Here is a 12,500-nt window from a genome sequence, read left to right on the forward strand (position 1 = left end):
CGAGTCAGATGTATCATAGGGAATTTATCTTTTCTATTAATTCCTATGGGTTAGATAAAAAAAAAAATTCTTGAACGAGATATTCAACTCTTCTCCCTCTTCTTTCATAATTGAAGCAGAACATTATCCCTCTTCTCCTTATGGAACACAATCTATCTAATTATCAACCATAATAAATTTCTTAATCAAGATTAATTCTAATTATTATAGGAAACTCTAGGTTGATCTTTCCACCGGCTAACCCAATTATCGTAAAACTCTTTTAATCTCATATATACTAAAGTTATTTACCCGAGTTCAAAAGGGCATATTTTGCCCAATCTCCTATTTCAATCCTAACCATATGATGACCTCGCTCATTTCTCTCCTCTCTCGATTTAGACTTTTTGAGATTAAGCAATTTTTCCAATTCCAACCTCTTTCCTTTCTCTTGTCTATTGACTTTTTGACTTTTTGAGGTTGCGCCTTTCTTTAATCTCGACCTCCTAACTAAGGTCCCATGCCACACTTTATTTTAAAAAATAATAAAAAAATAATTTTTATACCCTATAAAACTTAAGACTTCTAATCTCTTACTCATGTATAAAACTTCTTTACCATCACATTTTAATATCATTTAGGTATATATTAGTAACATAGCTAGATAAAGGACTTATCTTTATATCTCTCCCAGCATTACTCAATTTTAAGATGTCGGACTGCAACCTTACTTGTTTAACCTTAGCAGAGTAGGCTAACAAAAAAAAAAAAAAAAAAAAAGCTCATTTTCAATCCTTTTGAAAATCATTACTCTTATCATTATGCTAATAAATTATATATGTTTAAATTAAGAGACAACCATAAAAGAAGATCTTCTTATATTCGGATCATACCCTATTTCTTCAAAAAAAATTATTTCTTATTAATTATATTAAAAAAATATAATAAAAAATACATAAGACCTCTTTGTAGTTATGACACTTGAGACACCTCCAAGCATCCCTTTTATGGGCAATGTGTTTGCTTAAAATATAAAATGTTTAAAGTTTTCAATAGATCTCAAAGCATCTCATTTGTGCATGATACATCTGCTCAAGATACAAAAATATCTAAAGCGTTTGACATATTCTAAAACATATCATTTGTGCATAATATGTTCACCCATAATAAAAAAAATATGAAGCATCCAAACATCTCAATACATCATATTTATACATGATAAATTCTCACAAGATAAAGAAATATTTAAAGTATCATATGTAGCCCATAGCATCTTCTTTGTGCATGATCCATCGCGCATGACAAAAAAAAAAACCAAGCAACTAATGGAACTCAAGGCATCTCATTTGTATATGATATGTTCACCTAAGATAAAAGAAGCATTCGAAGCACTTGATAAGACAAATAAGTATTCAAAATGCTTAATGCAACTTATAGCGCCTTTACATGTGATACATACACCTATAACAAAGAAGCATTCAATGCATTTGATAGTTTCTACTTTGCATATAATATGTACAGAGATAAGCATTTGAAGTATCTAAAGCATTTAATATATCCTATAAAGTCCCGTTTGTACATAATATATTTAAGAAAATATAACTTAACTAGCTTTGAATATAGTTGACAACAATTGATGTCTCACAATAGATATTGTGCTATAGGGTAAGGGCTTCGACCAATTTGGACTCAATAGATGGAATGATGCAAAATCAATTACTTTTTTTTTATTTAAATAAATTTAATTAGTTTGGTAGGATTTCACATATGTAATAAATTGTTATAATGTCAACATGAGGAGAAAAAGAACGTAAATGCAGAAAAGACAGATGATGTTAGATTATTTTTAATTGATGATTATGAATCTGGACTAAAAGTTCATCTTTGCAAAGGTAAAAATCCATCAGTCAAGAATACCATCAAGAGAGAAAGATTAATTCTCAAATTAAATTGAATAAAAAACATTATCTTCTTCAAAGGAAAGAGGATATCATAACTTGATATGATTGTAATTTTTTTATTTCTATAATTTTCTTTTTATACTTGAGTCTATAAAAAGGAACTAAAACATTATAATATGTCAATGAAAATGAATTAATGAACTGAGTTCTACTCTCACCTTGTGTGTGAGTGATATGAAGCCGTACTTATGTTTTCGATAGTATGATCACATCATCCATGTATAAAACATACGAACGTTTTCGATAATATGATCACATCGTCTATGTATAAAACATGTGGAAATGTAAGAATTTCATCTGAAAAGTTTGTTCTTTGAGCTAGAATGAGTCTAGTAATTATCTAGGTTCTTTTTTTTTTTTTTTTTGGTAAGTTATTTTCTGTTAATATTAATTAATTAAAAGAATGGGTCTAATAAATGTTAATAACAGTTAATAACTAGTGAAAAGTTATTAACAGAAAAGTTAATAACAGTTAATAATTTTTCTGTTAATAACAGTTAATAATTTTTCTGTTAATAACAGAAAATAACTTTTCTGTTAATAACAGAAAATAACTTTTCTGTTAACAGTTATTAACAGAAAAGTTAATAACAGAAAATAACTTTTCTGTTAATAACAGTTAATAACTAGACTTTTCTGTTAATAACAGTTAATAAAAGAAAAAATAACTGTTAATAACAGAAAAGTTGACATAAATTAACAGAAAAGATTAATTTATCTTTTATTTAAATAAATATAATTAGTTTAGTGATATTTCACATATGTAATAAGTTGTCGTATGTTAATATCTAAAAAAAAAAATAAATGCAAAAAGATAGAAAAAAAATCAGATTATTTTTTTATTAATAATTACGAATCTTGACTAAAGATTCTTCTTGGCAGAAAATCCATCAATCAAAATACTATTAAGAGAAAAAGATTATTTCTCAAATTAAATCAAATAAAAAATTATCTTATTCAAAGAAAAGAGTATATAATATATTTGACTTGATATTATTATAATTTTTATTTTATTCTTATACGTGAGTGGAGCTAAAACAATATAATGCGTGAATGAGAAATAGATTAATGAACTGAGGTTTTCTCGTGAGTGATGTGAGGCCATATTTATTAAGTTAAACAAAATCAATCGCAATTTAAGACGAGTCGAGTCAGGTAAATTAATTCGATTTATTATATATTGACTGATATGATGTGCATTCGTTGAACAACGGTAATGTCTCTCCTCAACTCTTTTTTACGACCGCTCTGTGAGTTGTGACATCGACACACTTCCCATTTCTCGTTGCGGTTGTTTATCGGAGCGCGCAACGTTATACGTTTTCTATCATTTATATCATATCTTCACCCCTTACCTGTCCTGTGATTGGATAATACTGCGGGGCCCACACGTGTTGATACTTGTTCGAGTCACGAGGCTCGTACGGTCGTCGTAATTCCCCACAAGACTAAACAAAAGTTTGGCGACGCCGAAGTCCAAGCCAAGTGGGTCTCACTCGCGGTAGCCAATTCCTCTCTCCCCTTTGTGCGTATATATATATATATATATATATATATATATATATATATATATATATATATATATATATATATATAACCACCTGCGTGCGGGCTCAAATAACGTAGGTTTTCTTTTAATTGGGTGGTAGCTTTCTGGGAGCGCCCCGCGTCGCTCTCCCCACTGCAACGCCTCCCTCCCCCTCGATTCCTGATTCGATGCAAACATTGGCGACGCACAATTGATGGATGCAACGGATCTGATCAACTGATGACGGTGAGTGGAGTAGAGCGGGCTCTTCTTTTACTTGTGATTTTCTTTTCGTCGATGAAATTTGGGGGAAAACGAAGGGATCTAAGTGAAGGGTTACAAAGGAAGGTTTTTGGTCAATTCTGCCAAGGGTTAGCTCACTTCATTCCCTAATAAAGATGAATTTTTTGTTAGATGTGTTTTGTGTGAGTTTTTGACGTAGCAGATGCTCTGTATTCCTGTGCCTTTGAGGGGTTGCTTTCACCGCAGATATCTAGTTTTCTTTCATCTGTATTTATCTTTCCGAGGCTCTTTGGGGCTTCATTTTTATATAATTTGTTGTTTGTTTATGCTCATTTCTAAGGTGCTGAGAGTTAAAAAGCACCCTAGCATTTGGCTTTTCTTTTTGGCTTAGAGGTTTAGGATCTCAGCTGTTGAAAATGAAATTTTCACACAAGGGACTGCTTGCATGTAAGAAATTTGCCTTTTTGTGTTCTTTTGGGCGTTGAAATTGATAAAAGATATATTTGTTGGGGGAGAATCTCTTATCTAGAGTGTCCTCATGTAGGCTTTGTCAGAAATCTGAACTCCTTCAGAGGGCTTTGGTCTAATCTTTGTCGTCTTTGGATTAGCAGATTGCGACTTGGATATCTAGGAGACACTTGCGGTATATTTGCCGAGAAAGATGTACTAGTAGGAAGCTGTAGAATTTTTGGGGGATTCTAGGGTTTGTTCCTTTTCCCGTCGGGAGTTCTACACGTGGTGTTTGAGCTGGAGGCTTTGACACTGATGTTTTTGTGTGGAGAAGTTGGTGGATGGACATGCTGACAATGGCATCTCAGGGTGGAGGTGGCGGCTGTGATGGCCAGCATTCTCAGACTCAGGGCTTGTCCAGGCAAGGGTCACTCTATAATATGACCCTCAATGAAGTTCAGAATCACTTAGGAGAGCCCCTACACAGCATGAACCTTGATGACCTCCTCAAGACTGTGTTTGCAGCCGAGGCCAACCAGTTACCAGGTGTGGACCTTGATATTCCGTTAGACCAGTATGCCTCCAGCTCTGGTCTCCATCGTCAGGGAAGCATTACCATGCCACAAGAACTGAGCAAAAAGACAGTGGATGAAGTATGGAGGGACATTCAACAGGGGAAAAAGAAAGGTGAAGAGTTACAGAGATCAGGTCATGAGAGGCAGACGACGCTTGGTGACATGACACTAGAAGACTTTCTCGTGAAGGCTGGGGTGGTTGCAGAGGGTATTGCAAAAGATGGGAATGATATGATTGGGAATGTGGATCCTGTAGGAAATGCTGATCTGATATCTGGCACACAGGATTTTACACGAGGGACGAGTTGGTTGCGGCAATTTCAGCAGACGGCTACTATGGATCAGCAGATACATGGGCAACAAAGCCTGATGGGGGCTTATATGCCAAGTCGTCCACTTCCACAGCCATTGGGTGCTGGCACTGGGCCTATGTTTGAGGCTGTTTTCCCTGAGGGCCAAATAAATATATCATCACCAACAATGGGTGCATTTTCTGATCCTCAGACACCTGGTAGAAAACGTGGCGGTTCTGATGACGTGGCAGAAAAATTAGCTGAGAGGAGACAGAAAAGGATGATCAAGAACCGGGAGTCTGCTGCACGGTCAAGAGCTAGAAAGCAGGTGTTGTGCTACTAATTACTCCATCAAACTTGCTTTGCCTTACTCTTATTGATTTTTCTAATGCTATTAGAAGCTGAGAAAAGCTTTTAATTTTGCTGGAAAGGATTGTATTCTGAACTTATTTATTTTGTTATGTTAGGCATACACTAATGAGCTGGAAAACAAGGTTTCTCGCCTAGAAGAAGAGAATGAGAGGCTGAAGAAGCAGAAGGTAGAACTTTTTTCCCTCTAAAGATTTTTTTGGTGGTTGTTTTGTATTTGGGTGAAGTACATAGTGTTACGTTGCTGGATTCATTTATGAAATTGTGGGTAACACCCGTGTCCACCATTGCACAGGTTGTTTGGCCATTTAGCTTGATGTCCACGTACATTAGCTCACTGCTCCCTACTTTCTGTTGCTTCGTCTTTATGTTCTCCCTCACTTAACCTCATAATGCATTTAACAAGCGTATTGCTCCCATCCGGGGTCCTTACGACTTCATTGTTGTTGCTGGATTCCAAACTCCTCGAACTAAGGGCGACGACCTTGCCCTTGTTCGATCTGGGGTGATGGATTGATGCTATTAATGCATTGAGTGCTTTCTTTTGTAGTTTCTGTTGTGCCCACGACTTTAGGCCATTGAGGAAGCTGAATAGCTTGTCCTTCTTGGACATGTCTTGTATGTCCAACATTAGTGTAGAAAATTACTTTATGTAGTCTCAAATGGAAGTGCTTTGGTGGAGTTGTCTCAGCTTCCTTCTTGCAACGAACTCCATGTTCTTGGGTAGGAACTAAGTTCTAAACTCCCGCTTCAAGTCCGCCCATGTGTCCACTCGACACCGACTTTGTTGGATCTCTTCCCAACGTATTCTCCACCAAAGTTTTGCATACCTTGCTTCGTCCTACTCAATATATTGTTTGTTTTTATTTTTATTATTTTATTCAGTGATATTGAGTGGTAGACTGCCTGGTTTCTCAATGACAGGTTGTTATACCAGTATTTTAAAACCTTAATGTTAGAAATTGAACGGAATTGGTTTGAATTGATAGAACACAATCAAAATTGGTCGATGTGGCCAATTCTAGTCAATTTGATACCTATGAAAGCAAAAGAAAAGGGGTAGGAGAGGAGGATGGAAGAAGTGAGAAATTGAACAGAGGAAAGACAGAAAGAAGTGATTGTGACTGTGAAACAGAGAAAAAACTGCTACTAACGTATTGTTTATTAAAATTATTGCATGTCATCTGCCGTCATTTTTGTATAGTCCCTTGTCCATACTAGACAAGGGAAAGGATATCGGTAGAACCTTAAAAGAAAGAGGAGATGGAAGAGAATCTTATGACATTTAAAAATATAGGGATGCTATTCTTGAGAAGGAAAATATCATGAGATTCTTAATTAATCTTTAATCTCATGGATACACTCTTTTAAAAAATTTTATTAATTTGTCCTTGCATTACCCTATACTGCATCTGCATGGTGATTTGAAATGCACTAGGGCCAAAGTGGGACCCATCACTTTCTTCAGCAATCTAAGTGTAGTAGTGTTGAGTATTTTCTTACATTTATTATAGTTATATACTATAATGATATCTTTATTGTACTTAATTAATGTCTTTTTATAAACATGTCATAGATGTTTTCTAGAGTTAGATATTTTCTGAAATATGAAAGTAAAATGAATCTATGTATGTAATATTCTTAGTTATTATAAATTTTCTATTTTTATTTTTTATATTGTTTATTTTTCAACTACTTCTTAGGCGATCTTGGTCCTGCTGATCCAGTTTCAAAGATTTTGCCAATCCAGTTCCCAATTCATATTTTGAAAACTAAGTTAGAAGGCCTCAACCAAATTCACTTAAGACTTGTCTACAACTTGTCCTGCATTGGCTTGCTTCCGCTTTGCAGATCTCATCCTTGAGTTCAACAGGATCTTCAATCATAGATCAGGACCTCAATCATTGCTTGATCTAGTAGCGAAGTACTATGCTTGCACCTCTAGCAAGTGGGCCAATTTTCAGTTCACCATTTGATCGATGAATGTTCTTGGACTGAGAAAACATTGGTGTCTGTGACAATTGCTTCGGTGTCTGACAATTGTTTCTTTGATGGTGGCGCTCTACTTGGGTGCTTTGCTCTGAACCATTTGAGTGATCTTCAAATTCTGGTTTGTCCTTGGCTCTACTATCATAATCATCTTTCGTTGTCTCTTAAATAAGATCCTTCTCTAGAACTTGCACTAGTTTTGTCTGAGAATGCTTGTTACAGATTTTAATCATTATTGTCTTTAGACGTATGTCATTCTTTTGTTCTTGAACAAGGTATAGAACATGAGAATATTAATAAAAAGGTCAAGTTGGAAATATCAGTTTAGAATGGATAAAATCTGCCATCATGATAGCACATGCTGCCTGAAACTCTGGTACCAATTTTGTAGATAGCAGATGCACAGGAAGCCTTTACGAAAGATAGAAGAGCATAAATAGACAAGAGAAAGAAACAACCATCACCAAGCTCAACAAACTAGACTCATAACTTTAATAATTGTCTCAATAACATGCATACATGACTAACTTTTATGTTCAATATTGGTTACTTTAGTTGTAAGCTAACTGAAAACAACAAAGCAATCTCTACCTAATCAAATCCTAATGTACTTGAACATATTATAAAAGGGTCATAATCTTGGCCTAACTATAAAAGACTTATTACCTTCATATTAAGGACTCTTGAAAAGGAAAATAACATCTTAAATAAAATTGTATTTGATCAAACTTGTAAGCACAATAGTATGTCTCAAACACAATAAATCCGAATGTATTTTTACAACACAAAAATAGGATGAAAATGCATCCAAAGTTAAATAGAATTTGATCTTGACAGAACATGACTTTACCCTTGTTTTAAGCAAAACTTTATCTTTCCTAGCAAAACTCAAAGCAACTATCCTAAACCTTGACTATGACTTCACCTGTTAGAGGACAAGTTGAGTGAGTGAAATATGATTATATTATGGTATTTCCTAGTTTATTTTATTTTTTGATGAATTCATTCTTTTCTTAGCGGTGTTCAGAAGGTTTAGTAAGAGTACAAGTTGACATATTATTGCATTATGAGTCCAGCTATTGATATAGTTTGCATTGAGAGAGATTGTTAGTCGCAGGGAAGTGTTTTTAAAGTTTAAGACATGTCTTGAAGTTTTGTGGAATTATCAATTATGAATTTTCCAAAATAGGTGATTCCCTGAGTTCTCAGTTCATTTAGGAGTTGGCTAAAGATGATAAGTAAAAAAAATAAATGTTCTGATGATGAGTTAATGAGGATGATTTTTTTCAGTTGTTGGCCTAATTATCTTGTCTGCTTTGATTCTCTCTATTGTATTCTCTCTTTCTTTTTGCTTATTTAGTTTTTAAGTGCATATTTACAAGGTGTTACTGCATTTATCAAATTTTCTTTATTGTATTTTCCCTACATAATTATGAATATTTACAAGATACTGTGCCACATTTCACTTTTTTTTCTTATTATTTTTCTCTCTGAAACTTAAAATATCCTAATTCATATGACCAAGCGATGATGGGAATCTAAATTTTGGTATCATTCTCTGGGTTGGGTCCCATTGCAGTCATTTTTTAGCCCATTTCCTTATCCATATTAAGATCCTCCATATTTATATGTAATCCTTGTCGGTTGGCTGCTATTGTGATTCCTTGATTTGTCTATTATGAAACCAGAATAAAAACCTCCCACAATTCTCATTTTTAAGTATTTTATTTCTTCAGTTTGAATGAAAGAACTATGTGATTCCTAAGTCTTACCAATTTTGTTTTCCTTTGTCTTAGGTAAATTACTACTATAGTTTTCTCAGGCCAAGCATGTATGTCTACATGTTCTATAGTTTTCTCAGGCCAAGCATGTATGTCTACATGTTCTTGACTCGCAATATATGTTACTCGAGTGGTCCTGAATCAGTGTGACAAATAGCAGATAGAGCTCGAGTATTACCAGGAGTCAAGATTGATCAGTATTCAGAGTGATTCCATGGGAGCAGTAGTTTTTGGAACATGCGAGGAGATTGTGTCTTACAGTCGAATGGATTTGGATGAGCAGTAGATTTTGGAACATCTGAGGAGATTGTCTGAGAGTGGTATCAATTCCAACCTGTATCAGGGGGGTTGTCTGGTTGTTTTGTTTATATATATATATATATATATATATATATATATATATATATATATATATATATATATATAAAGTGAGGGACTACCAGTGAAGTGTTTAGGTACTGCTAGGCTGGTACAAGTGCCGAACCGTCATTAGGAGCCAAACAAAGAGATCCAAACAGAGAGGAGAGTAGAGAGATATTTTGTGGTTGGTGATCGAAATTTTTGATCATAGGATCTCTGTGAAGTAGGCATCGGCTGAAACACATCAAAACTATTGTGCAATTTATTCCCACAATATGTCAGATTCACCATGAGTGGAACAAGGGGACTCTGTTTTCTTTGGAACTTTTCAATGAGGTTTCTGATCATATATCCTATATACCAAGTTGTACATGATAAGAAAAACATGCAGTAGAAACACTGGTGAACCGATCTGATTTATTAAAAGCCATAGGAATGATCCTTGATTAAAAGAGTATGTGTAATGAAATCGCTTGTCCTGCTTCTAATTTATAAAAAAAATGTTTTAGCTTAGCTTGTGAAATATTTGTCATGATATTCCTGCAGATCACTTGTCATATGCTGGAGAGTTCCTATCTCCCGTATTGCGATAGCAGTTCCATTTGTCTGCATGCCTGTCACTAATCTTGTACAAATATCTGGCTTCTTTTAATCATTTCTTATCAAGCCTTCATTTTAGCGATGACCGAAAACCTTTAGCATATCATAAACATTCTCTTCATAGAATATATAGCGAAACTGGGTATGCTATTTTTATTTTTGCTATCGAGAATATCTTTGGACCAAGGTTGCACGTAGAGAAACAGTCAAATTTATTTTGTGGATTAAGACTGAACTATGCAACTGTAAGTTGACTTGTTCTTTCTCTAATTCTGCTGCAGGAGTTGGACATGGTACTTTTCGCTGTGCCTCTACCTGAACCAAGGTATCAGCTTCGGAGGACAAGCTCAGCCCCCTTTTAACCAATTTCATATGAGTTTATTGGTTGGTTAGGGTATTGTTGTTGGTGTCGTATGGAAGACATGGTAGCTCTCTGTTTAGCGTTCTTACTTTAGGGAGTGGGAGACCTGAATGGAGCTGCTGTTGAACTGTGGCTTCTTTGTGAGGCTCAGTTCCAGTGACTGAGAGCTTTCATGGTTGTTTTGTAAATTGCAAGACTTAATTCTCTCTTTTTCCACCCCTTCAAATCTAGTAGATAAAACCAAATTTCTGTGTGCATTTGATATAGCTCTCACGAATTTTGAAGCACAAAATGCACTGAATCGCTGCAACATTTTATGCGCCACCAGATATTGGCTCTTTATTATACTTACCCATTTTGTTGGGAGTTGCAATGATAATTTCGAACTCGATCAACCTGTGTTGGAAACCAATCGGTATGGGGATAGGGCCATAGGGGATGATATCATTTATCCGCCCTCCCGTTCCATCATAATTGCATTCGAGTTAATTCAGTTGGTAGAGATTTTGACTACTGATAACAAGGTTTCAGTTTCGGAATTGAATCTCAGCCTTCGTAACTGTTATGCCTCCTCTTTGGTAGAAGGAAATCATACAAGTTTTGTCATTATCTTATTGTTGGTGCATCAATTCCTCGCCTTTCGATGACAGTCCCACAAATAACTGATGCGCTCACTGTGGATGACCAAATGATATAGTTCTCTAATTTAGACGAATAACAATAATAAATTCATAGTAGTTTGTAATTGCATTTTAAAAAGGTGGCAACTTTGTAAGAATGGAAATCTCGATAACCACAAGTAGGCTGTTTGTACGTACAACTTTTTGTGGCTACACCCATACAACCTTCTGTTTCATTTGGAATATACCCACCCACTGTTGATTTCATATACAAGACAAATAAGCTACCAATAACAATGAACAACACAAAAAGAAAACCTCAAGATCTATTCTTTATTGATGCCAAGGTAAAAATTAATATTTACAATTCAATGCTCTTGCACATACATTAACTATATCTAATAATAAATAGTATAATACTATATTAGTTTATACATCAATCACTAGCTATGGTCTCTTTATCCCACAATTAGTATTTTTCAAGGGAGAGAGCCAAATAAATGAAAGGATGCTTTGTTTGGTGAAGAAACATATCATGAAAACTATAAAACTAATGATAAAATATAGAAAGAGGGTGAGAATCTAAAAGCTGTATACATGACTAATTAAGCTGCAATTGTCAAATTAAGTTGGCAGAGAGCAGATGCATGGAGTAATAAACCACAACAGTAGCTTAAGTATATTGAATCAGATGACTTGAAACAGTCGAAAAAGCCATCAGAACTAGAAAGATCTCACCAGGACCTCAGTTTTGATACCACATTCAAGTTGGCAACTAACTAATACTGTTTGAGAAAGATGACAAGAAATCTCAACTAATGGTCGAATCTAGCAACAATTTGAAACCAGCGTTAGAACAATCAAAACAGTAGGAATTGCCTGCCAAGATAAGTGCATGATTAACCATATTGAACCCTGATGGACATATGTAAACCAATATCCACTCACTTCTATCACTGTTCCCCAGGCATGCTCTTGATGATGTCCGAGTCACCTAAAGGACATAAACAAATAGTAAAAATCTGGCAAATTAACAAGTAGGACATTAAGTATCATCCACTGGTGTAATTCATCGAATGAACAAGATTAGTTTTTTGGTCAAACTAGCATACCAGGATCGATAATGCTGAGACAGCAAACACGGAAATATTTGCCACATGCAGTTCCAAGATCAACATTACCTGAAAAGTGTGAAATTAGGCAAAAACAACTAATAAATTAATCGATCATAGCAAGTGGCAATCCATGCACAAACAAATTAGGTAATTTGTTCAATCAGTGTCATGGAACCACAGGTGTTTTTCATATAATAACACAAATGGTCCAAACATACGACGACACATTAGGCAATATCTATTGAAGCTTTGATGGTTTCAAAAAACAACTTAACT

The 12,500-nt window shown here is 34.8% G+C and overlaps 2 protein-coding genes across 2 annotated transcripts in view; one reads left to right on the top strand and one right to left on the bottom strand.

Moving 5' to 3' along the window:
- Positions 1 to 3,548: 3,548 nt before the first annotated feature.
- Positions 3,549 to 10,746, top strand: LOC103973799 (ABSCISIC ACID-INSENSITIVE 5-like protein 2). The gene is made up of 4 exons (XM_009388460.3): positions 3,549 to 3,714; positions 4,323 to 5,357; positions 5,497 to 5,568; positions 10,410 to 10,746. The coding sequence occupies exons 2-4, from the start codon at positions 4,503 to 4,505 to the stop codon at positions 10,488 to 10,490; spliced, it is 1,008 nt and encodes a 335-aa protein (XP_009386735.2). The 5' UTR covers positions 3,549 to 3,714; positions 4,323 to 4,502; the 3' UTR covers positions 10,491 to 10,746.
- Positions 10,747 to 11,765: 1,019 nt separating this feature from the next.
- Positions 11,766 to 12,500, bottom strand: part of LOC135605099 (large ribosomal subunit protein eL30-like) — a 2,500-nt gene continuing 1,765 nt past the window's right edge. The window contains exons 4-5 of the mRNA XM_065094791.1: positions 12,222 to 12,290; positions 11,766 to 12,103 (exon numbers count right to left, since the gene is read on the bottom strand). Of these exons, the coding sequence (XP_064950863.1) occupies positions 12,063 to 12,103; positions 12,222 to 12,290 (110 nt within the window). The 3' untranslated portion in view covers positions 11,766 to 12,062. The remainder of the gene's footprint in view (positions 12,104 to 12,221; positions 12,291 to 12,500) is intronic.

The sequence above is a fragment of the Musa acuminata genome, chromosome BXJ2-2 (genome assembly GCF_036884655.1).
Source record: "Musa acuminata AAA Group cultivar baxijiao chromosome BXJ2-2, Cavendish_Baxijiao_AAA, whole genome shotgun sequence".
NCBI lineage: Eukaryota > Viridiplantae > Streptophyta > Magnoliopsida > Zingiberales > Musaceae > Musa > Musa acuminata.

Coding starts and splice junctions, on each gene's coding strand:
- LOC103973799 (XM_009388460.3), top strand. CDS start 4,503: ATGGACATGCTGACAATGGCATCTCAGGGTGGAGGTGGCGGCTGTGAT. Junction 5,358..5,496: donor GGTCAAGAGCTAGAAAGCAG/GTGTTGTGCTAC, acceptor TTGTTATGTTAG/GCATACACTAATGAGCTGGA. Junction 5,569..10,409: donor AGAGGCTGAAGAAGCAGAAG/GTAGAACTTTTT, acceptor ATTCTGCTGCAG/GAGTTGGACATGGTACTTTT.